This window comes from Hypomesus nipponensis, chromosome 2 (genome assembly GCF_054491055.1).
Source record: "Hypomesus nipponensis isolate SF chromosome 2, ASM5449105v1, whole genome shotgun sequence".
NCBI lineage: Eukaryota > Metazoa > Chordata > Actinopteri > Osmeriformes > Osmeridae > Hypomesus > Hypomesus nipponensis.
Window position 1 is genome coordinate 17,382,504 of NC_140362.1, and position 22,612 is coordinate 17,405,115.

General features: G+C 40.2%; 2 protein-coding genes across 2 annotated transcripts in view; one reads left to right on the top strand and one right to left on the bottom strand.

The window, feature by feature from the left end:
• LOC146301096 (cysteine-rich venom protein pseudecin) lies at positions 1–2,194 on the bottom strand. The gene is made up of 6 exons (XM_084708725.1): positions 2,084–2,194; positions 1,824–1,914; positions 1,180–1,322; positions 971–1,059; positions 667–749; positions 1–445 (listed from the first exon to the last, which is right to left on the bottom strand). The coding sequence occupies exons 1-6, from the start codon at positions 2,192–2,194 to the stop codon at positions 303–305; spliced, it is 660 nt and encodes a 219-aa protein (XP_084564851.1). The 3' UTR covers positions 1–302.
• A 5,277-nt stretch (positions 2,195–7,471) lies between these two features.
• rftn1b (raftlin, lipid raft linker 1b) overlaps positions 7,472–22,612 on the top strand; it is a 39,727-nt gene continuing 24,586 nt past the window's right edge. Inside the window, exons 1-2 of the mRNA XM_084708727.1 lie at positions 7,472–7,834; positions 13,959–14,127. Of these exons, the coding sequence (XP_084564853.1) occupies positions 13,983–14,127 (145 nt within the window). The 5' untranslated portion in view covers positions 7,472–7,834; positions 13,959–13,982. The remainder of the gene's footprint in view (positions 7,835–13,958; positions 14,128–22,612) is intronic.

Below are 22,612 nucleotides of genomic sequence, written 5' to 3' on the forward strand. Positions count from 1 at the left end.
ATATTCCATGAAACTGATAATAGATATTCAATAACTTTTTCTATTAATGTGGTGTTAATCATGTGCTCAAGTCAACCACTGCATAACTGTAACAATAATTTGATCAAGGAAAGTATTTACGTCAATAGTCTTGAACTTGATTTGATATTATCTGGAAATTATATTAAACTGACTTAATTTAAATCAATGTATCAGCAATGTGTTTGTTTTTTAAGACAAGAAGCCAACTTTGAGATGATTCTAAGTGATAATAACACATGACATACACTGTTAGCATCTTGAGACCATGAAATAGGAGTTTCCTATTTTCGAGCTATTGGAATTATTTCATTGTGGCATTTACAGAGGGCAGGGCAAAAGGTAGACACCCAAGTGTTGGAACACCCGGCCTTTGCTTTGAGTGCTGCACAGTTGGGATACTTGTTAACGTAAGGACAGGGATTGGCTGTAATAAAACAAGGAAGCAAAGTTTATTCACAATATATATATATATATATATATATATATATATATATATATATATATATATATATATATATATATATATATATATATATATATATATATATATAGTATACAGTAATATCACTATTACTCAATTACTATGGGTATGAGGTAATTGTACTATATGGCAGGTTTTTGCACAATGTATATAATGTAACTTACTGCAAAGGTTGTTTTCACATGCATTGGGACACATGGCACATGGCGCTCCAACCTTGTATGGTGGCACTCCTCTGTAATTCCCACTGTTAACAAAATCATTCAAAGGATCACTAGCTTATAACTTCCACCCGCTTGATTACTCTACACCCATGAGAGGTTTTTACATTTAGCGTTTTGACACAGGCTGCATATATATAACTTTTCAAATGTCAGTTTAACATATGCTTATCAATTTATTGTAGTATTATGTGGATCAGAGTGCACGTTCTAAGCAGCTTGTGGAGGTTGCAAAAATGTAACTTACGCTCTGTAATAGTGGCAGCCGTAGAAATAGACTGAGCCAGGACACATGGCTACTCCACAGCCAACTTTGTAAGAGCTATTCCACACTACCTGTATCAAAGGAGAAGCTAAATTGTGCTAACAGTTTGACTGTATATGAATGATGTCTGAACCTTTACATGTTCATAAAGTCCAAACAGATGCCAAAAGCATTCATCAGAAGGTTGTTACCTGTGTGTAGTGACCAATAGGTTGACCATTGATAGAGCCATTAGGATATAGGTAATTATTGACTTCACTGTGCCAGGCTGTCACAACTTCCGTCCAAGCATATGATGCAGATGATTTGAAGAGGTTCTCGCCACATTCATAGTCTGTTCATCATGGAAATGAGAAGAGAAGCACAAATGCAAATAGAATACAGTATATCCACATCATAATTTAATATATACATTTCTTAAAATACGTTAGCTCACAATCTAGGAACACTGTACCTATAGAAGGGTGTTGGGGTCCCAGAATTTTAGCTCATGTGATTTGTTGTTTTGACTAATTGGTTGATCATATCTCTGTGATCCAATTTTGACAATGCATATTATGGACAACCCTTGGTTGGTTTACTACATTACAGACGCCCAACTGATAAGTGAAGTGAGCCATCTGGTTTACCAAGCTACTCAACTCTATGATTGATATGCATTATGTAAGTTAAATATTAGAAAGTCAGTAGGTAAGCTAAGAGTACTTTGAAATCATACAGTACCCTGTAGAGTGGGTAGATATATCGGTGAAAAAACATTTGTATGCAATGGGAACGCCTTGTCCCAGGGGGATGAGTGAAGATGTTTTAATTTAAATATGTTTATATATTATACCTCCAATCATGCGACTGCTGGGTGGACCATGAACCATGGAACAGGTATCGACCCATGCCTGAGCACTGGCTGCAGCCTCCTTACTCCAGCTCTGCAAGGTACATACAGCATGCAAGTGATGGGTCGGTAACATTTGGTATTGACCATTTGAATAGTGACCCATCAAAATCAAACCAACCAATTGTTAGACATAAGATATGAATATCAAGTCATTGTCGGTTCAGAAGGACTGGTATGAAACTTTAGATATAAAAGATTACCATCTTGAGCATGTCACCTGCCGTAGGCTGAACAGCTTGCCTGAAAGTGTTATGCTGATCAAGGATTTCCATCTGAACTGCTGTGCTGTCTGTGCAAATGTCTACACACATATTTGAAAATATATGAAAGCCAATAAAAATGTCTTAATCTACATTGACTCATAACGAGTATGGGGTTTTACAAAACACATGATCAATACAACATTGAATGTTAATTAATGTTAGTTCATTTCTGTTTAATGAAACAGTAAAATAGATTTGAGATTGGGCATTCTGTATATGATGACATGAGTACAGTCTACAAAGTTTGGTGACTATAAGTTGCACTTACTTGATTCCTTAAGACAAAAGGAGAATATGAAAGAAAATAACCAGTTAAAAGTCAGAACACAACTTCATCTTGCACATTAGTTAGCATACAACTATTGTATTCTGTGCACATATTGGCTCAGTGTCTTAAAGATTGTTACAAACAAAAATAACTGTACACACCACATTGCATGCAGAGTGAACTCTGTGCAGTGTCAGGATGCAAACCACGAACACAAACATTTTTACAGAAGTCCTGGAGAGAGGAAGATACCTAATGAATGATAAAAACAATGACATAACAGACCTAATATGGATTTACATTGAGAGAGATTTAACTTCCCTTTGTCCTGAAGTGTTAAATTCAGAAGTTGAGTTGTGATGCCAAAAACACAATTTTTATGATAATTTGTTTTCCTCTGTGTTTTAAATAATAACATAGCAAAAAGATACAGTACCTGTTCTAAGATCCAGTACCTGTTCAAGTGGTTGGGTGGTTTAGTGCTTTTTGTACTCTCCTTTTATAAGCCTTCCCTCAACCTATATTACTGGTCATACAATAGTTACTTTCTGGACAATAACAACTCAGCAAACTAGCTTTAAGAACAGCTGACAGGTGCAAATACGGAATTGTAAGCCCAAGGGTGTAGTTTATGTGCAGATATGTGCAAATACTGTGAAGTGATTAATCATTCAAAAAAATGTCATTTGTCAGACAGCAATGCATAGGGTAACAATGACTGAATGCTAAGGTTAACTGTCTAGTCAGTGTTTGTTTCATTATTGTATGGAGGGTATTAGTTCACTCTTTAGAAATATTGCTTTTGTTGCCGTATCCTGTTGTAAGTTATGTAAATATCAATATTGCATGTGGACAAGAAGTATAGCGCAGAGGCCAAATATAACACATGTGCAATGTTGTAATATTATTTGTAATTCCGTTTAAAAAGTGTTTTCTGATAACCTTGTGCCTTGATAACTGGATCAGTGCCTTCCACAAAGAGGCCCTCAACAGTTTTATCATGACTTGACTTCGAGTAAAGGCACATGTCACATTGTAAAAAATACTAGTATGTAACTACATAGCCATACCCAGTAAAACATTGTAGGTACAGAGGAATTTATGTCATCAAATGGATTTAAGTTTTTGAATTATAGGTTAGATATATAAATATATACACTGATATTAAATGAAAACAACTTACTGACCCCATAAAGGTTATCATGAGAAATAAAGCCCTATCAAAATCATACGTATCTCAATGTATGTCTTAAAATACCTTTGCTCTAATTCACAGCTATGGAATTACGTGTAGGATGACGTTCAACAATGTATACTTAACTCAAGTGGGTATTATCCAAAAGACCATGTTTGTGGCTGTGCCGATACTTGTTCATAAACACACATTCGTCGGTTTCTGTTTATTTGAAGAGTTATCAACAGGCACCAACCCACACCATGTCACAGCTTGATGGTTAGTGACCCTGATCGCAATTTCTACAATACTAGGTAAAGAATACAACTTCCAAATTCACATTTATTCATTTAGTAGACACTTTTTTCATTTACTCATGGAGTTTTTAACCCTCCTATTGTGTTTGGGTCAAATTTTACCCATCCACGGTGGTCTATTGAATACAATCAAACACAATTTGATCAGTGTTCTTTTTCTATACCTATTAAAAAAAGTTACATCTGTGGTGTTGTGGGGTCAAGTAGTAATTCTAGGTGGTTTATGCAGGGAAATAAGCACAAAATGTTGCCAAATCATCATAAATAACTGAAAGGTCAACAACACATAAATACTATGAATAAAAACCTACCCAAGTATATTAATATTGTGTAAAAGCATTCAAATCATGTTTTATGCCACTGAATCGCATTGACTTTAATTCAATTGTAGCATGCAGCAAATACTATGATCCCACACAAACACACACACACACACAGACACACACACACACACACACACCCTTCCGACTCTCTTTCACTCACATCCTCCACCCACCCACCCACCCTGCCCCCCCACTCACCCAACCACCCACCCACATCTTTCTGTCCCCCCAGCTGTATAGCAGTATATAGACTTGGACTTTCTCACACTTTATTACCAACATCTCACCGCAGCATGTGTACACACATACACACACACAAACATGAAAATACTATTAAATCTCTCATATTACATACTTTTTTGCTGTTATTATTTTGGGAACCCTTTTATTGTCCTATATGTGACAAAGGTTTTTTCAATTGGGGAGTGGTAACATAATTTTGACAAGACTTTCTTTGAGGTCTTGCCCCCATCCCATTCTGAAGCAGCATATGAGTGAACCCTAGTTCAGGCATGGCACTCTACACCTCACCCATTGGCCCACGTAGGATAAGGCGACATCATAAGGCCGGATACTCCTACACTCTATTCCGGTTGTTGTATTATTGTGCTGCTGCCACCCTCCACCATCCCCATCTCCCCCGTGTTGTCTGTATGTTACTATCCATCAGGTGGGATTATTTCTCTATTTGCTCCCTGCCTCATAGTCTATGTATGTTTTGCTTCCCCTACATACATCCACTCTGCCAAAGTCAAACTTATTTTCATGTTTATGGTTATCAATTAATGCTGAAATCTAATATGTGTCTTGACTGAAGTGCAGTTGTCAACTTGAGCAAAGAATATCTCACAGCCTATAGAAAGATCCTTATTGACATGACCAACATGGAGGGAAGATTAGTGTTAGTGAATAGTCGGAGGGAGATTGACAAATTGCCATTGTCACATTGACACATGCCATTCCAATAATTACCTGGTGTACCTTCCTGGGGTATACAAATCAAACAATGAGGCCCCTGTTTTTGGAATTATATTAGCATTACTCTCTTCTCATGGTCTTATAAATCATTTCCCTGTTCTGTACATCATTACCAAATAAAATAGATAAATGGTGCCTTTTTTGTACATAATACGTGCACATTGTAAGTTCAATATAGTCTATGGTACTTATTCAAAGTCATATATATTTGGATATATATGAACTATGGATTTGGTTTGCTAATATGTTACTTGGCAGATAAAACATTTAATTGGATGATGTTTTTTGCTTTAATTCAGTGACCCTAACCCGCAAACACCAAAGGTGTAAACACTTTTTAAACACAATAGGAGGGTTAAAAGGGTAAAAAAACCTGTACCAGTCGGTGAATGTCAATTTAGTGTTACAACTAGCCTACTATGGAAAACACCAGAGGGCACTCTTGCATCATATTACATAAATTGCTTTAAAACAACTGTACAAGCATTTTTTAAGAATCTGAAACTCAGCATTTATGGACATATGAATTAACAAAATTGTAAACTAAACTAATATACCATGGTGTTTCATTATCATATATATTTGTTATTGCTTTCAGTTAAATCTTTAACATTCATGTCACACTGCACTGATTCTTTTCAAGTAAATTATCTGTCCTGCCAGCCATCAAGAACACATGCGTTATTTAACAAATACCAGGTATGTACAAACCAATACGTGACTTCCGAGCTCAACAACTTGGACTGGCATTATATGTCCCATTAGGATTGTTTTGGAGCCTCAACCAACAAGAAAATGTCAGAAACAATCACTGATACATCCCTCGAGGTTGCTTTCGTTTCAGCAGTCGACCGTCAGTTCCACCACTGCGCGTATTCTCTGTTTTGGTTAAAACTATTTACCCACTGAAGCATTCCCTCTGATTACATGATGTTCGTGGTTTTTTGCTCACACAGTGACAGATTGTAAACAGATTAGGCAAATATACTTTGGGGGTTTGTTACTTTACTTCAAGCTTCAGCAGTATAGATACTGTATACAGTAAAGTTATAAGAAGATATATCAACTATCTACCTGAACTAGATGTTTCTTATTTGCCTCATTTCTGTATCTCAAAAGCAAAGGCTGACAAACCTCTGTCAAAATTGTTTGCCACAACTAGAAATACTGTACAAACAGCAGGGTTGGGATTAATTCTAGTTTCAATATTTTTCTAAAACCTCAATCTTGAGCATAGCCAATAGAATGATGCTTTCAGTCCAACAGGAAGTTATACAAATACAACAAAATACAACCTCAACCCTCCCATCAAGTACTGTAGTAAACCAAAGAGTTTCCTCCTACATGAAAAAGGGCCGAGGATTTTGGTGCATAACTTAAAGAAATTGGAGAAAATGATTATCCTCAAACTTTTGAATCTTTGGGATATCATCAAACCTCAAAATTGTCATAAGAGGGGTTCCACTATTTGCCACCAAGAGGCCATTCAAGCATTGGCAGAGCCACTCAGTTGCCTTTTTGACATTGTTGTTGTTGTTGCTGTGGTTGTTGATGCGTCAGACAGTTGTCCCATGAGCAGTCGCACCTCTCTCTAAGCAGCATTTCAGACTGGTCTGAATAATGAATACACACCTACAAGGGGCATCAACTGGATAACATTAAATATGGATAGTCACTAGAGGAAAGCAAACACACCCATTCAAACTTCTGAATGTACCCTATCGCCCAATTCCTAATGCCAGCCATACAACCCTCCCAAATCTACAAGGGGGGTACTTCAATTAGTTTTTCTTCAAATGCACATAGTACTCATTATGTGTCCCAGTTTCTCTTCCTATGGTTTGTTTGTCTCTGGCTGTTTCTCTCTCCTATCTCCACTGCTCAAGCACTCTTCCCCTTGCCCACCTCTGCTGCTCTTTCCCTCAGCCTGGTATGTCCCAACCCTTCCTTCCCCTTCCCTCCCTGCTTTCCCTTTCCTCTCATTCCCCTCAAGTCAAACTCCAATGGATTCTTCAGTCGACTGGAACTGGTGCTCGGCTGGAGAAGCGTTGAGTGTGAGTGAGCGAGCGAGCGAAGTAGAGAGAGAGCGACAGAGGGAGGCAAAGAGAGGGGTGGAGGGACTGCACTGAGCAGAGGCTGGGTCAGAGCGCACTGACAATCACGGAAGAGAGAGAGAGGAGACAAGCAGCGAAAACAGAGAGAGAGAGAGAGAGAGAGAGAGAGAGAGAGAGAGAGAGAGAGATGAGGTAGATGTGACAGGATGTGGTTTTCCAGAGCTTGCAGAATATCAGCGAGGCATACTTTGAGCATGAAGCAGACAGCTTTCTGCACTCCTTTAGCTGAGTGACTCGCCTGAGAGAAAACATCTCGCCACCAGAGCTACTGATTCCCTCCACATATCAGACTGCTCCCACTCGCTTGTTTCTCCTTTCTCCTGCCACCAGCTCCTTGTTCCAGCTGTGTCAAGAGGACCTGCGTCAGGAATCTCAGTGGATAGGAGCATCTCTTACTGTGCTCTTCTCCTCTCAGTAGAATGAGTTTCTCTTTTGAAACAGCTGGTCCAGTTGCTTTCTCCTGATTTCAACAGTCAACTTTCAGACCCCGGTGTGGTTCACAGCTTCTAAACAGGTAAGCAATCTATCAGACTGTCAAAGATGTGTGTCTGTGTGCTACAAGTCTGTGTGTTTGTGCCTGTGTGTGTGTGTGTGTTGGTCTCTGTATGTACATACATGTATGTTTATATGCATGTTTGTTTGTATCGTATGCATGTCAGATGGCAGACATCTTGTGATCGGTAGTATGAACTGGGGAACAGAATAAAATAATTTCAGCATCACCCATTATGCCCTCTCTTATCAGTAACTATAACTTGTGTGTATTTTCAATGTGATGCCACTGTATGTTGATCAAATCCCAGGGCAAGCTTGGACAGAAGACAAAAGTAAATCAATAGCTGATACCAAGCACCACAAGACTGTGGGCACATCTATACATCAGTTGATGGCACAAGTTACAATTTTGGTTTATCTTGGTTCAACAACAAACTCACGGAAACACAACCACATTCACCCTCAGGGCAGTAATCATGCAGATCAATTGGCTGGTGGGGTTGAAGTCAATTGTACGATGGTACAGGGGGGAGCAAGAATGCACAAAAATGTTCACCTGGTTCCAATCACTGAACCCTGACAGAACTTGGTGTGCTTGACGTACAGTATAAAAATAACATGGCGCGTACATGTCTGTGTATGTATATGTGTGCATTTACATGTCCTGAATCTTAAAGACTTTTAGTAGTATGTATAGTAATATATGGAAGGCTCAAATGGAGGGATGCGAGAAGCCCATTGAAAAGTAGGCGAATGGAGAAAGTATGAGAAAGGCAAGACAACCGACAGGAAGCATCAGAGAAGTTGGGGGGAATGAGGAAAAGACAGAGAAAGTTCAGTGAGTGAACACTGTTTAAGTCAACCAGTTAATCAGTTCCAGCTGGTGAGTTGTGAGCGCTGGACTGTGTTAACCCTTTAGTGTTGATGGGTCAGAAGCTCATTCACATACACACAGAGAAACATTTTCAGAATTCCTCATTCAGGTCATTTCAGAATGTGGAAATAAGTTTGTGTTGTGATGTTTTACATGGCATACCTTGACTATATATACACGTCAGCATAATTGTTGACGATTGTATATTTCAGAATACAAACTAAATTCATTACAATAAAATAATCTCTCAATCGTTATCACACAAAATGGTTTTTAAAAAGCATGTTTTCATTTAATATTTTCTTCTGTAAACACTAAATATCTGTTGAAAAGGCAATGGTCTTTTCTTTTTTTTTACAACCAAAACTCAACTGGTTTGTCATTTTCTCCTCATTCACCACAACTTGATCTCTGGGGATAAAAGTATCTTAGTTTAATGACACTATGGAAGATGATTAATAGATTTTTTGCACAAGCTTCATATCTCTGTTCTTTGAATGCATGTTTAGTGTGCAAGATTGCTGGCAAAGAATGTTCATCTCTTGTTCTTTATTAATGGGCTTTTGAAGGCGCCAAGTTATTCAAGCTACCGGCATAGCCCTAGACTAAGACAGGATATTACCAGAAAACCTTTCTGCTAATGGATGTTGGATTGTGATATTTCTTAGTGCTGGTACTTTCAAATGATGAATTATACTACATTAATTGAGGATCAATGTCTATTAAAGTTACAGTTGCTGAAAGGATGCTTACTGTTTCCTTAGAACAGCAGCTTAATTTGAGGGTTCAAATTGCCGGGTATAGAGTTCTTAGACTCCCCCAGATGGACGGTGAAAGTTGGATGGGCTGGGTCGACTCCCTTGGTGGGATTCACAGTCTGATTATCGAGAGGTGTTGATGGTCTCACAGGCATGGATAGTTTAACAAATGTGGATTTTGGTCTTGAGGAAGAAAGTGTTTTGTCTGTCTCTTCATAAACGGAGTGACTAAGCTCAATTAAGTTCTGGATTTAAATAAATATTATCAATCTGCAGATTGGGAGAGAAAACCAGACCTATGACAATAAATGACAACTCAACACCAGACTTAGGTCTCAATCATGTCTCTCTCAGCTCTGAAGGCCGGAGGACCATCTTTTATAGGGCACAAGAATGTAAACATAGATAGTGACAGTCAGGCAGTAATGACGTTACAACAGTCCGACACATAGACACAATCTGCTCTTATTAATAGAAAGCTTACATGACAACATACTAACTAGTATCCAATTACTAGTTCTATTGATTAGTGAATAATGTAATCACACAGGAAATCCCAATTTCCTCCACTGTCTCTAAGTCTATATGTCAGGCCAGATTCTACAAGGGAAAACTCCATGCCTAATATTCACTGCTTTGTAGCGGCTTAATTGAAGAAGATGACAAACCCCTTGATATTTCAAGAAGCCAAATGGACTCCTGTTGTTATGGGTGGTCCAGAAAATGGTGACACTATTGATTGGGTAATGTTCAACATGGACATGTCAATATGGTATATGAAAAAGCAAAGAACTTCATTGACCTGCCGCAAGTTCACTGAAAAGAGTGAGTGATTCATGTTTTGAGGAAAATAATGAGAAACCAAAAGATGTTCTATTTTTAAACAGCTTTTCCGCCTTTTTTGTTGTTGTAGAGATGCATTCACTTTGATGGTGATCCCAAAACATTTAATTGCTTATGCATGGTAGATTTAGAATATGTTTGGATTTTCAGTCTTGAGTGATGTAAAAATCCCAGTAGGAAAAGATTATGCATAAGATATTAAACTCATGACTGTCAAATGCAAAATAAGAGGAGAATATGTGGATTGCTGTAACAGATGAGGAAAGAAAGACTTATGGAGGAGGAGAGGAATGAGCCGATAGTAAAGACAAAAAAAGACAGGGAAAAAGGAGACCAAGAGTATGGGAGGGAGAGAAAGAGGGTGGGAGAGAAAGAGGTAGGGAAAGAAGAGCTTAGCCTTCAAAAAGAAAAAAATGAAGCAAGGGATATTGGTGTCTATTATTCTCCTGAGAGCGGGAATAGTCATGAAGGGTCTGGTTCCCATGGTAATAGCTCCCTAGACGTTTGTGTGTGTGTCTGGCTATAATGTGTGGATTGTGCTCAGGCCTTGAGACAGTACTGTACAAGGATAGGGGTTCAGCCAGGCCAGAGTGAGCTCGGACATTCAGCCTTGAAGCACTATAAACACAGACTCTTTTCAGACAACTTTTCATTTGCACTCTTCTCTCATCTACCAGGTAGGATTCTCTTTGTGTCTGTAAATACATATTGACCTTGCACATTATAATACAACCGTGTTTTTGTGTGGGAAATAGTGCTATTAGTTAGTACATAGTACTAGTCCTTCCAACAACATGGTTCACAAATTTACCTTTCTCAAATATTTAGCTGTCCTGTACACAATAACCCGCTACAACCCCAACACTGTTTCAGTGTTGTAGGTTAATAAAGGCAACATTCAATATCTTCTAATCATAGCCCATCCCCTGTAACCTCCCCATACACTGTCCCACCTAGGTGAGAAGCCAAGGAAGGAAGGAAGGAAGGAGGGAGGGAGGGAGGGAGGGAGGGAGGGAGGGAGGGAGGGAGGGAGGGAGGGAGGGAGGGAGGGAGGGAGGGAGGGAGGGAGGGAGGGAGGGAGGGAGGGAGGGAGGGAGGGAGGGAGGGAGGGAGGGAGGGAGGGAGGGAGGGAGGGAGGGAGGGAGGGAGGGAGGGGAGGGAGGGTATTATTCAAATGGGGAATGACCCCTGCTCAGTGCTCTGGGCTCTTGGCCCTTGAGAGCGCTCTCTCTGTAGTGGAGACAACACACCAACAGGAAACTGCACCTTATGTCCCACTTTTGTCACAAAAGGACAAGGAAATGTCAAGTGAGAGAACAATATTTTAAATGGTCTTGATTGGTTTTCTACCAGTCCCTACATTTGCAAGATAATTCAAAGTAGTTGTCTCTAGCATTCAGCCACATATTTAGCCACATCATTTCCTGGCAATTGCTTCCAGAAATGTATGATTGTTGCTTTCAGTTCCTGAACCCATGGCAGAGTTCATAACCTTGACGCCAGTGAAGCAATGGACATTGAAATGATTGCGAATAACAGGATCCCAACTTCTGTATCATATTGTCACAACAATCCAAACAAACTCAAACTTGCTGTTCTTATTGAGCTAAACATCACATTTGATGGACTTAGTGCAAATAAAAAGGACACAATTTAGTTTAAACCTCAAACCAGCCTGCAGAGTGCTATAGGAAAATGGGCAGGCCCAACAAATTCTGATTGCCCTGAGCGGACCACCTCTAGAAGAAGTTGGACAGAGAAAAAAAGTTGTTGCAAAAAAATCATAAACATCTCACACTTCCCGTGTCAGCTCTAAAAATACACTCCGCCTCGCCTCCTTTAGTCTCCAGGAGTCAGGAAAATACAAGACTCCTCCATTTGTTCTCTCCCTTTGTTTTCTTTTTGTTCACCTCTTTTGTTCTGGCCCCTTTCCCCTTGTCAATGTAGACATCATGGCAGAGCCCCTTTCTTCTCTCTCTTTCCACCTTTCTCTGACGCTTTCTCAATCTTAAACTCTCTCTCTTTTTGTGTCTCGCTTGCTCACTCTCACTGAAACTGACAGAGACCACATCTGAGGCAAGAGATTATGGTAAACGCTGTTTAAGTAGACTGTAGAGGATTCTGGGTCTTAGAAGCATGTTAACTCTTGTCTTGTTTATTTTGATGTCAGAAATTATTTTAAAAGATGTACTAATTGAACATATCAAAGTTTGCATATGGTCCTGGGTGCTTATATTCTTTTTAGATTTGAAAACACATTCAGGGAAATCAATGGAGCTATTTCCCATTTTACTTTTTGCCGTTGAATATGCAATCTGGGAATGGGAAGAAAGGATTTGATCTTGACATGTAGTATAGATGACACAGTTCCCTGAGGTGACATGCTCAGCTCCAATGAACACCAAAAACATCATAGGACATCAAAGATCCCACCGCAATCACTGCTATTAAGTTGTAGTTTCGTCATGTGCATTTTCCTCAATTTACAGTAACTCAAAAAAAGACTTTGGGTACAACCTATGTCCCATGACGCACAACAGAGACGTTTGTCTAAAATGGACAGCACTCATGGTAAAGGGTATAAATCTTCTATTGCCAACAAGCCTGTGGCCTTCCCCATCATCCCTTATTTGAGTCTTCTTGCAGTCCTCTCTTTGTCCCTCCCTCTCTCCCACATTCTACTTGCAATGCATTACAGACCCTTGTCTCACTAACGAGTAATCTCCAACAAGTCACCCCATTTCCTCTTCCTTACCTTGATTGGTTTTCACCTTTTCATTCTTCCAGCTCACCTCATTAATTTAGCACACCATTTCCCCCTCCCCACCCCCACCACGATCAGCTCTATCCTTCCACCACCCCTCAACCCCCATCTTTCCCACCAACTGTCCCCTCGTCTAGCAGTAACTCTTCTTAAGTTATTAGAAAGGTACACAATAGAGATCTATTAAAAGGGGCAAGACGGCAGCCAAGACCCATCATACTTCCAACCCACCCCATCCTTCCCAAATCTCGCTTCTGCACACGCTAGAAACCCAGATGGTGGAAACTGATTACATCAAACTGTTTAAGTAATCAAACCGTCATTTAATAAATGTATAGATTGTATGAATTATTATTTACTTATAGATATTGCTCAAATGGTTTATTGTCATCAGTAACCACACAAGTTATGAGTATTGTGAGTACAAGTCGTTTGGGTGACGGCAGACGAGTAGGAACACCCTGGAATATCTATCAGCCCCTTTGGAATAGAGGGCTCTGGGAACCATGAAAAGTCTTGCTCATTTATGACCTTTTATTTATTTATTTGGAGTCGTTATCCAGCATGTTGTTCCTTATTGGTTTTCCCTCTGAAACTCCCTGAGGGACCACGGATTGGATGTCTTTGTGTATGTGTGTGTGGCCCATAGGATCGTGTGTATTTAAATGAGAGTGAGCGTTAGAGTGACGGGGACGGCAAGAGAAAAATAGATTAATATTTCCTTCTACCAGACAGCGATGACGCTTTATGACTGGTATCCAGCTTCAACACAACTACACACACGCACACACGCACACACACACACACACACACACACACATAGAGGGAAAGTAAGGAGAGAATTGATTGATTGAGAGCACACAGAAGATTTAGCCTCTTCTCAACCCTTCTCCTCGCTTTTCAGGGTCCACAAACACTCTCCAGAGAGATGGGGTGTGGACTGAGAAAGCTGAAGCCGTCCGAGGAGAACAGTCCAGGGAAGATCTATTCCACACTGAAGAGACCTCAGGTGGAGACCAAGGTGGGGGTGGCCTACACCTACCGCTTCCTGGACTTCCTCATAGGGAAAGATGGTAAGTCATACAACTAGATTCCCAATGTAAGATTTTATTTCAAGTTTATAGTTTAAGTGCAAGTATAGGTACATTAGAATCATTTGGTCCAGCTTGTATCGACAATCCTCAGCCTTTAAAAAATCGAAACTTGTAACAATAATTCCTAACCAAATATATAATATAAATAAGAATTTGAATAGGGAAGAATACTGAATTAATTTACATGACAACCGAGAATTCTCTAAGCTATAGCAATAGCAACTCAGAAAACAACCCTACTTGACAGAATAAATAACTGTACCATGCTGTCTTGTGATTAGCAAACATGATCCTCATAGTCCACATGCCTCCTTTTCGAACCCTAAGCCTTTGTGCGACCTGCCGCTTGCCCACTGACTCCACCAAACACACACACACACACACACACTCACACACACTCATGGAGGAACTTGACACATGCACACAGGCATAGGTGTTTGTTTCTTCGTGAGATCCTGAAACCCGCCACAGGAGCAGGCGCATGGTTGGGGCGAGAGCAGGGCGTGGAGGTTGGGGCTATATATAGCACTCCCTCTGTTATTTCCCCTTCAGACACAGTCAGAGTTAGAGCAGAGGGTGGGGGGGAGGGTAGGTGGGGACCGGAGGTTGGGGGGGAGTGGCATCTCTGTGAATCTGAGCAATACTGTCTAAGGGACGGAGGCTGTGACAGTTTATTAGTCTTCATTAGTTTGTCAGTCTGACTGGAGTGGATGGATGAGGAGATGCAGCCATCTGGGTGTGTGAGTGTCTGTCCATCTCTTAGTTTTGGTGTTGCTGTATTGCTAACTAATAATGGTAACAATACAATGTCATCGTTGCCAAATACCAGTAGGAATCTATGTAAGCTACTCAGTAAGCGACAAGACATACATAGTAGAAGTTCATTTGGACTCACTCTGGATTCATTCACCAGCTGACTCCAGACAGCATGTACGTGTTATGTTGTCCTTGAAATCAAAACCACACACATGAACCACAGATGCACACATACACTTGTCCACACACTCAGACACCCAATTTGATTTAATCTTAGTGCCAGACACATTATTTATATGCAACCCTCCAGAAGGCCTCGTGTCCTCTGGTTAACAGAAGCTGTGTGGCAGGTGAGTGACATGTAGAAGCAGCTTTCTCCCAGCGCTTGACTCACCGCTCTAAAGATGGAGCTGTGATGAGGGGAGGTCAGCAGGAATACCTACAGGACACCCGTGCAGGGTTCTGAGTGGAGATTAGCCCTGAAACCAGGCATCCAGGGTTTATCCAGGTTCCATGCTCCTAGAGGCGGAATTAAATGTTGGGTCTCAGGGTAATGACATTGAAGAGTGAATTCATGGTCACCTGCTTTTCCATTATATTTCCATTATATTCTCACTGTGGGGGCTGTTGCAATGCGAGGGATCAAATACACTTCATGCAGAGCATGTTTCCTGTGTAGACCTACGTCATAAGCACACCAGGCTGTAGAAAAGAATGTTTGCCTGTATATATGTGGCCTTGAATAGTCACATCATACAGAATTCATGACGCGATTATGATTATGATGGCCAGTAGTCACCTGGTATCACACTGCTCATAAGCACGAATTGTGTCCAGGTGCATGATTACCTGAAATTATTTGTGCTATACAGAGTAAAGATAAATAAAACCCATGCATTTTTGCAGCACAGTTTTTTAACTTTTTTGTGCCACACTGAATGTTTTAATCGTAGGCTTTTTCATACTTTTTCGTGTTGGGCTAGGGTTAAGATTACATTTACAGTTAGCTATCTCTAACCCTAACCCGAGTTGCAATAGTATTTGATTTTGCTTATGGCGTTTATGAGTAAATAATCACTGAATGGGTTTGAGATTACATATTTTATTTCATGGGTAAAACATGCATTATTTAATACTCTTTAACAACAAAAACAATAATACGATCTTGCAAGTGGTTAAATGACACAATTAATACAAACTGCAAGTAACTTCAGTCATATGAATATATTTTCAGTCTGGAAGTCAAACTGGAACATAGGCCCTTGAAAACCGTTTTAACCATGATCTTGGTTCACAGTCTTGTCTCTGAGTCTCTCTTTCAGTATATTGCACCCATAAAGTACAGCAAAGTATCAGTTAGTAATTTGTGAAAGAAGAGACATAGAGTTGTGTTTAAGGCTTTGGCAAACTCAGCAGCTTCAACTCATTAAAGCTTCAAACCAGAGCAAATGCTGACAGTGTTCTTGCATGAACAGGAAACGCACATTTCGGCATAGTTCCTTCCCCTCCATATCCTCTCTCTTTCTTTTTTTCTCTCTCTCTCTCTCTCTCTCTCTCTCTCTCTCTCTCTCTCTGTCTCTATCTCTCTCTCTCTCTCTCTCTCTCTCTCTCTCTCTCTCTCTCTCTCTCTCTCTCTCTCTCTCTCTCCCTCTCTCTCGCTATTTTTCTTGATCTCTCTAATCCCTCTCTGAGCCTGTGTCAGTACAATAGTTTTTTTTCATTTGTATTTGAGGTACTTTATTGCTGTGTCCAAGGTCTTCTTTTTGTGGTGGTTAAATCTCAGTTTGCAGTATGAAGCATGCGATTTGGCAAATACATGATTTGATTTAGCTGACAGACTGGAGATAAAACAGTTTTGGGCGGGCTGGTAACTCTCTTTTTGAGTGTTTGATGCCTGATGGTACAGTATGTGTATGTGTGTGTGTGGGGGGGAAACATCCCTGAATTACTCAGTATTTTCTATTTTAAGTTGTCTTTCCGACAGACACACAATAAGTCCTCCGCCTCCACATAGCTTCATTCGGTCTCATAGTCTTCTTACTCAGTTCCATTATGCTGGTATTGATTGTGCTGAAATGAAATCTAGGCCCCCGATGGTGCCAGAGTAAACAATCTAAATTTAACAAAACACCTTTTCAAACCTTGCCCCTGGCTTCAAAGAACCAACTGGAGGAACAATTAGATTTATTTTTTGGGCGGGGGAAAAAAGAGTCATACACTTTATATAGCCTGTATTATCATGTCTATGTCACTCTAAAACTAAATGTTAAAGCTAGGTTGGTTAGGGTTTATAAAGGAACTGAACCTGAACTTTGACCTCACTTCCTGAGAGCCATGCCAGCTTTGGATGTCTCTGCTTTAAAAGCTCAAGTTTCACTTTAAGGTTTTGTTGACATTGGTTCCTTGAGAAAACGTTGTTGTGCATAATCAAGACATATTTAGGCTCTGAAATGGCATTAGAGAGTAAAGGCCTAACATATTACATTCACAGTCCCTGACTGTCTCTCACCTTTGTCTTTCTAGCATTCTCTTCTACAAGCCAATTTAAGCTTCCTGGTTCTCTGAGATAGTTTGAATCCCCCCTGAGCTAGTATGAAAGTATGAAAAGTCAGACTTTTCAAAACATTTTTGAAGTTGTATCTCATTAGATTGGTCCGCTAAGACGGTGCTTCCTTCCCACCCACTCTGTTGTTTGAAGGTGTGTGAGACTCAGCTGAGCACTTAGTGAAGGAATCAGTCTGAAGGACTTTCCATTAATAACTGAACAAAGCACTCCTGCAAACGAATTGACAAACTTGGTGGGCAAAATAGGTGTGAAATGTTGGAGGCCATTAAATCGATTTTGTCGGACAGTGGCCTCTAACGACATGGATGGAAGAAGCTGTATTGACAAAGTCATGCGGCAGTATTTAAACTCGCTGCACCTAGAGTGCTTTTGGCATGTTTATTATACTGTGAAAGTAGTTTGTACTGTAATGGTAACGAAGCTTCAGTTTGGTCCTTTCAGAAGCTATTTCTCAGACATGTGCATTCACTCTTTCATCATTCATCGAACACACTTGTCCCATCAATAGTTTTGTACATTTTTTAAGTAGAATGAAGGCATCAAAAAACAATTCTAAGTAAGCAAGCCCTAAATGACTCATGGCCTTGATACAGGGGGTGCACATGTTCTGTTTTGAATTACTTTGGATATAGATCTCACTTGTGTATGGATTAATGATTACAGATCCATATTGGAATAGACTCAACATTGAGATTGTTACATTGTGCCTACAACATAGTTTCCATGGATTTCACAGTGGCGGGATGTTAGTTTCCATGACAATTTGCCACCTGTTGCTTGACGTAGCCGCCCATCTGTTTTGGAGATTGAGGTGTATGCGGCCGATTAGATGAAGAACTAATTACTTTTGAAGAGGGTGTGAGTGATATCCTCATTCATTAATGAAGGCCCTGTCTCAGAACCTCTTTCATTAGCTTTTCAGAGCTGTCAATGTATTTGTAATCATTAATATTCACATTCTTTATATTTTTGCAATGTAATTCAAATATGTCTTAAATGCTGATGCTTCCCTACAGAAACGTTTTAAGATGGAAACAGTGTTATCAAGTTTAAACTTGAGTGAAAAAATTGCTGTTTTCCCAAACATCTGCTTGAATTATGTCACATTACTGAACAACTGAATACCATTTTTGATGTGTGATAATAGTACACATTATAAGATAAAAATTAGTATGCAGTTTCCATCATTGTATTTGAGGGCCTCCATTTTAAATCAGACTTTTGTTTTCCACAGTATTATAACAGAACCAACAAAATGTATGAATATGTTATGTATGATATTCATGACACATGCTTAGCTTTATGAATATCCCCAAAACTATTATGTTTATTCATTGAAATATTATTGACTCTCAACTAATTACATTAATACATATTTCACATCATTCATGCAATAAATACACTGGCAAACAAGTTGTTCTGCATTTTACAGAATGCCAGGAATCCATGTTAATTATGCAACCCACGTCACAGATGTCACAGTTTTTGAGGTGAGGCTTGCACTGTAGACTTTAGATAACAGGTGCTGTACATCACAGCTCAGTGTACAGCTCTCACTCTCGTGTATAAACGAACCATGCAACATACTGGTTTACTATGTCAAGCACTCTGGCAGTAATTATGGAGGCCGTATTGCCCTTACATAAAATGTTTAATTTGGTGATTCTAAAGGAATGTTAGGGGCCCGAAGTTGTTAGTGTGTCATTACATGTCATTACATGTACTGTATCCAACACAAACAAACGTAACACATGCTCATGTAAGCAATGTCAAGTATGTGGCTATACCCCTCTCCATCCTCCCATAACAAACTGAACTGGATCCCGCTCTGCTAACAAACAGACTGAAACATGTAACACTAAACATGTACTGTAACTGAGTCTCGCCATTGGTTGAAAAACCGTACTTCAATGGATTCGGCATGGGATTGAGGAACAACCTGCTCATTTAACACTACTTGTCTCTCAAGAGCCGTCTCCAGGCAACAGCCCTGTCAGCGGATATGCATGGACAAAAACTCGTGCAGAGAGTTCCTGTCAAGCAAATGTGATGGAGGTAGACTTAATTCCAGGGAGCCCTTTACCTGCTATTTATAAACCTTTTACTGGCTGAGCAAATAACAGCTAGTTTTTCTTCCATCAAGACGTCACACCAGGCACCTTTTTTATGCCCTGTTACAAAATACAGAGCCAAGGCTGCAGATGAACTCTCCGTGCTTCTCTGCTTTTTTGTGGAGGCTTACCCGAGTTAGTTTGGAGATTGAGCATTTCGGGGCATGCATATGTATGTGGAGATTTACTAAGAGAAAGCCTTAAATGCACTGTCTAGACGGAGCAAGCGCAATTGCATTCATATTTGGCATTCTTGCCCATTCCGTGTGCCCAACGAAAGTAACGAGACGAAACATCTGATCAGTATTCAAGCTGTGGAGAGGTGTGGTCTCTTGATGACTGACTGCAAACGCCTGCCAGGATGCCCTGTGTCCCAATCTCACTTGTAAGCTGTCACACAGCCGACATGGCCTGTCATAACGTAAAACATGCTTACAGTTCCTCTGTACCACATTTCCCTTCCGAATGATGACTGGGTGCAGTGTTTTTTTAGTAAAAATGATTAGCATGTGTCATGTAACATCATGCTGAGAAGGGAACAGGACCAGTGTGTTCTGTACCCACTTGAGGTGTTATCCAAGCACCCACGCTACAAAATCACATGGCAGGTGCACAACTGTGACTGTGTGACTGCGTGTCTGTGTGTACGAGCACATATGCATGCGCGTGTCGGTCTCCAAGCAAATGTGTACTGGAGGGGTCAGAGTTTGTGTCAGTGGGTGTAAGCAAATTTGAAATCTGTACATGTGTATGAGTGAATGAGAGAGTAGGGGCACCAGCAGGGCTCTAGCACAATGACTCATTAGCTGGGTAATTAGGGCACAAGGCTGTGCCCCCGAGGCTCTACAGAAGAGTACTGTGAGCCAGGACTACTAATGACGAGTCGTGGCCGAGAGCCGCGTGGAGGTTTTGGGAGGGGTGGGGTGGAGAGACTGGCCCCATGTTAAAAGCAAGAGGGTAGACAGTTACAAGAATAAAGGTAGAGGAAAGAGCAGGGGGGGGGGGGGGGTTAGGGAGGGAGGGAATAGAGGGAGGTGGAAAGGGAACGCAGGGGGTAAAGAGAGGAGGTAAGAGAAAGGGAGGTGGGAACAGGGGAGCTGCTGGCATTTCCATTCTCAGAGTGTCACAGCTAATGACACAGCAACAAGGTACAGCAAGAGAGGTCCATAGGTGGTCCTCAGAGAAGAGAGAGGGTTCAGGGGAGTCAAAGGACATTTTAATTGGCTTTAAATAAGGATAGCACTGCTCTGGGAAGATAATCATTGGGTAGATGTTCATGTTGTTGTGACCTAATGTTGCCAATTAGGCTAATATGATAAAACTACCTAGTACTTAGAAAGGGTAAAGGAAGGGTTTAGGACATTTCACTGGGTTCATGTAAAAAACAAAGGCAGTTATTAGGTCGCACAGTCACAGCCACAACCTTGTAACATAGGCAGGTACCCTACTCGAGTTGCAAGATCGCAGTTGTTGTTTCCATGACATGATTACATGATCCTGCTCTGTCACACATTGCCACATCCTGAAGTCAAAGCAACACTGGCTTTCAAAATGTTTACGAAACATTCTCTCAATCTCTACATTGGTCAAAGAGATAGAGCCTTTAATATCAATATGAGACAGTGGCTGCACCTAGTGCAAATTTAGTAATAAACTCATAACATACACAGACTTCAGTAATAATAATGGTGAGATAGAATGATACCCAAGAACAGATAGCCGATGAATGGATCGGAAGCTCTGTTCCTGCTAGCCCCAGTTATCTAATTTATTGCAGACATTTTTTTTTTCCTCTGTCAAGGTTCATGCAAATCGTATTGAAGCGTGTCCCCTTCCGGCAGAGGACCGTGTGTTTGTTCAGCCCCCGTGCTCCAATATCTCAGCTTATTAATTTCATATTTACTCATTTATTTTTCAAACACATCGACTGATGGAGACGAAGGGGCTTTAGATCAACTCTGCTTGCACGACAAAGGCAAGATGGGAAGGTTTCATAACAGATGTAAGATTCAAAACTCTGTACAGGGAGATAGCTTTGGCATGGTAGTAATGTGGTTGTCATCAAATCAATCTGATCTTAAACAAGTATAAACAAACATACTTATGCAAATTTTTATTGTCACTCAGGTTGTTATAATCTAACATATTTCTATGTATGTCTTTTTGTTCAAACTATAAAGCATACAGTATCAAAGCATGCTACTGTATGCTTGCTGTGCAGTTTAGTACAGACATTTAGTAATCTCTACTAAATGGATGCACTTTACCACTTGCACTTTTTCATCTCACAGATGAAATTGTGGTATGATTCCTTTACAAGTTTCCCACATTTTGGTTTCCTTCTTGTTGTTACAGAGGAGTCTTTGTTTGATGGGTCTATGTTAACACAATTTTCCAGAAAACCAATTTGTTGGTTGTCAGCCAGGAGCCTTCTTTCTCATGATTTGTCACAGCATGATTTGTTCTTGTTTCTTTCTGATGCGAGCAAAATTTTTCTGAGTGAATCAAAACATGGGCAGAAATAATTGTCTTTCTATTTGCTGATAAGGTCACCTACTGAAGACCGCTTGTCCAGATGGTCACATGTTTTTTTAAACAAAGATCTTCACATTTTGAGAACATTGGACATTAGACACGGTATACGTATGCTGTACAGGAGCTAATCTGTAATATCTACCTTAAAAGCAATTTGCCCATATCTTGTTGCTACGTCTTCTGCCACATCTCAAGATTTCACATAACTTTGTAATAACAAGATGTAAGGAGGATACAGGTTTTCTATCAGCTTTTGTAAGAAACATTCAGTTACTTATACCCGATGTACCTTGTATTTGCTGTTGACCAATCTAACCAGAAGAGTTCAGAGCAGATGTAAAGAGTGTTTTAAACTTGTGCTAATAATCATCATTTCACAGACCAGGCAAATGCAGCTTCCAGTCCTTGGGGAAAGAACTGGGTGTTCATGCATCCTCCAAAAAATTACAGATCACACATTATGTCCAAAGGCAGCTTGTGGGGAAGAAGAAATACG

Coding starts and splice junctions, on each gene's coding strand:
- LOC146301096 (XM_084708725.1), bottom strand. CDS start 2,194: ATGTGTGTAGACATTTGCACAGACAGCACAGCAGTTCAGATGGAAATC. Junction 1,323..1,823: donor CAGCAGTCGCATGATTGGAG/GTATAATATATA, acceptor CATGATGAACAG/ACTATGAATGTGGCGAGAAC. Junction 446..666: donor ATGTGAAAACAACCTTTGCA/GTAAGTTACATT, acceptor GTTTTATTACAG/CCAATCCCTGTCCTTACGTT.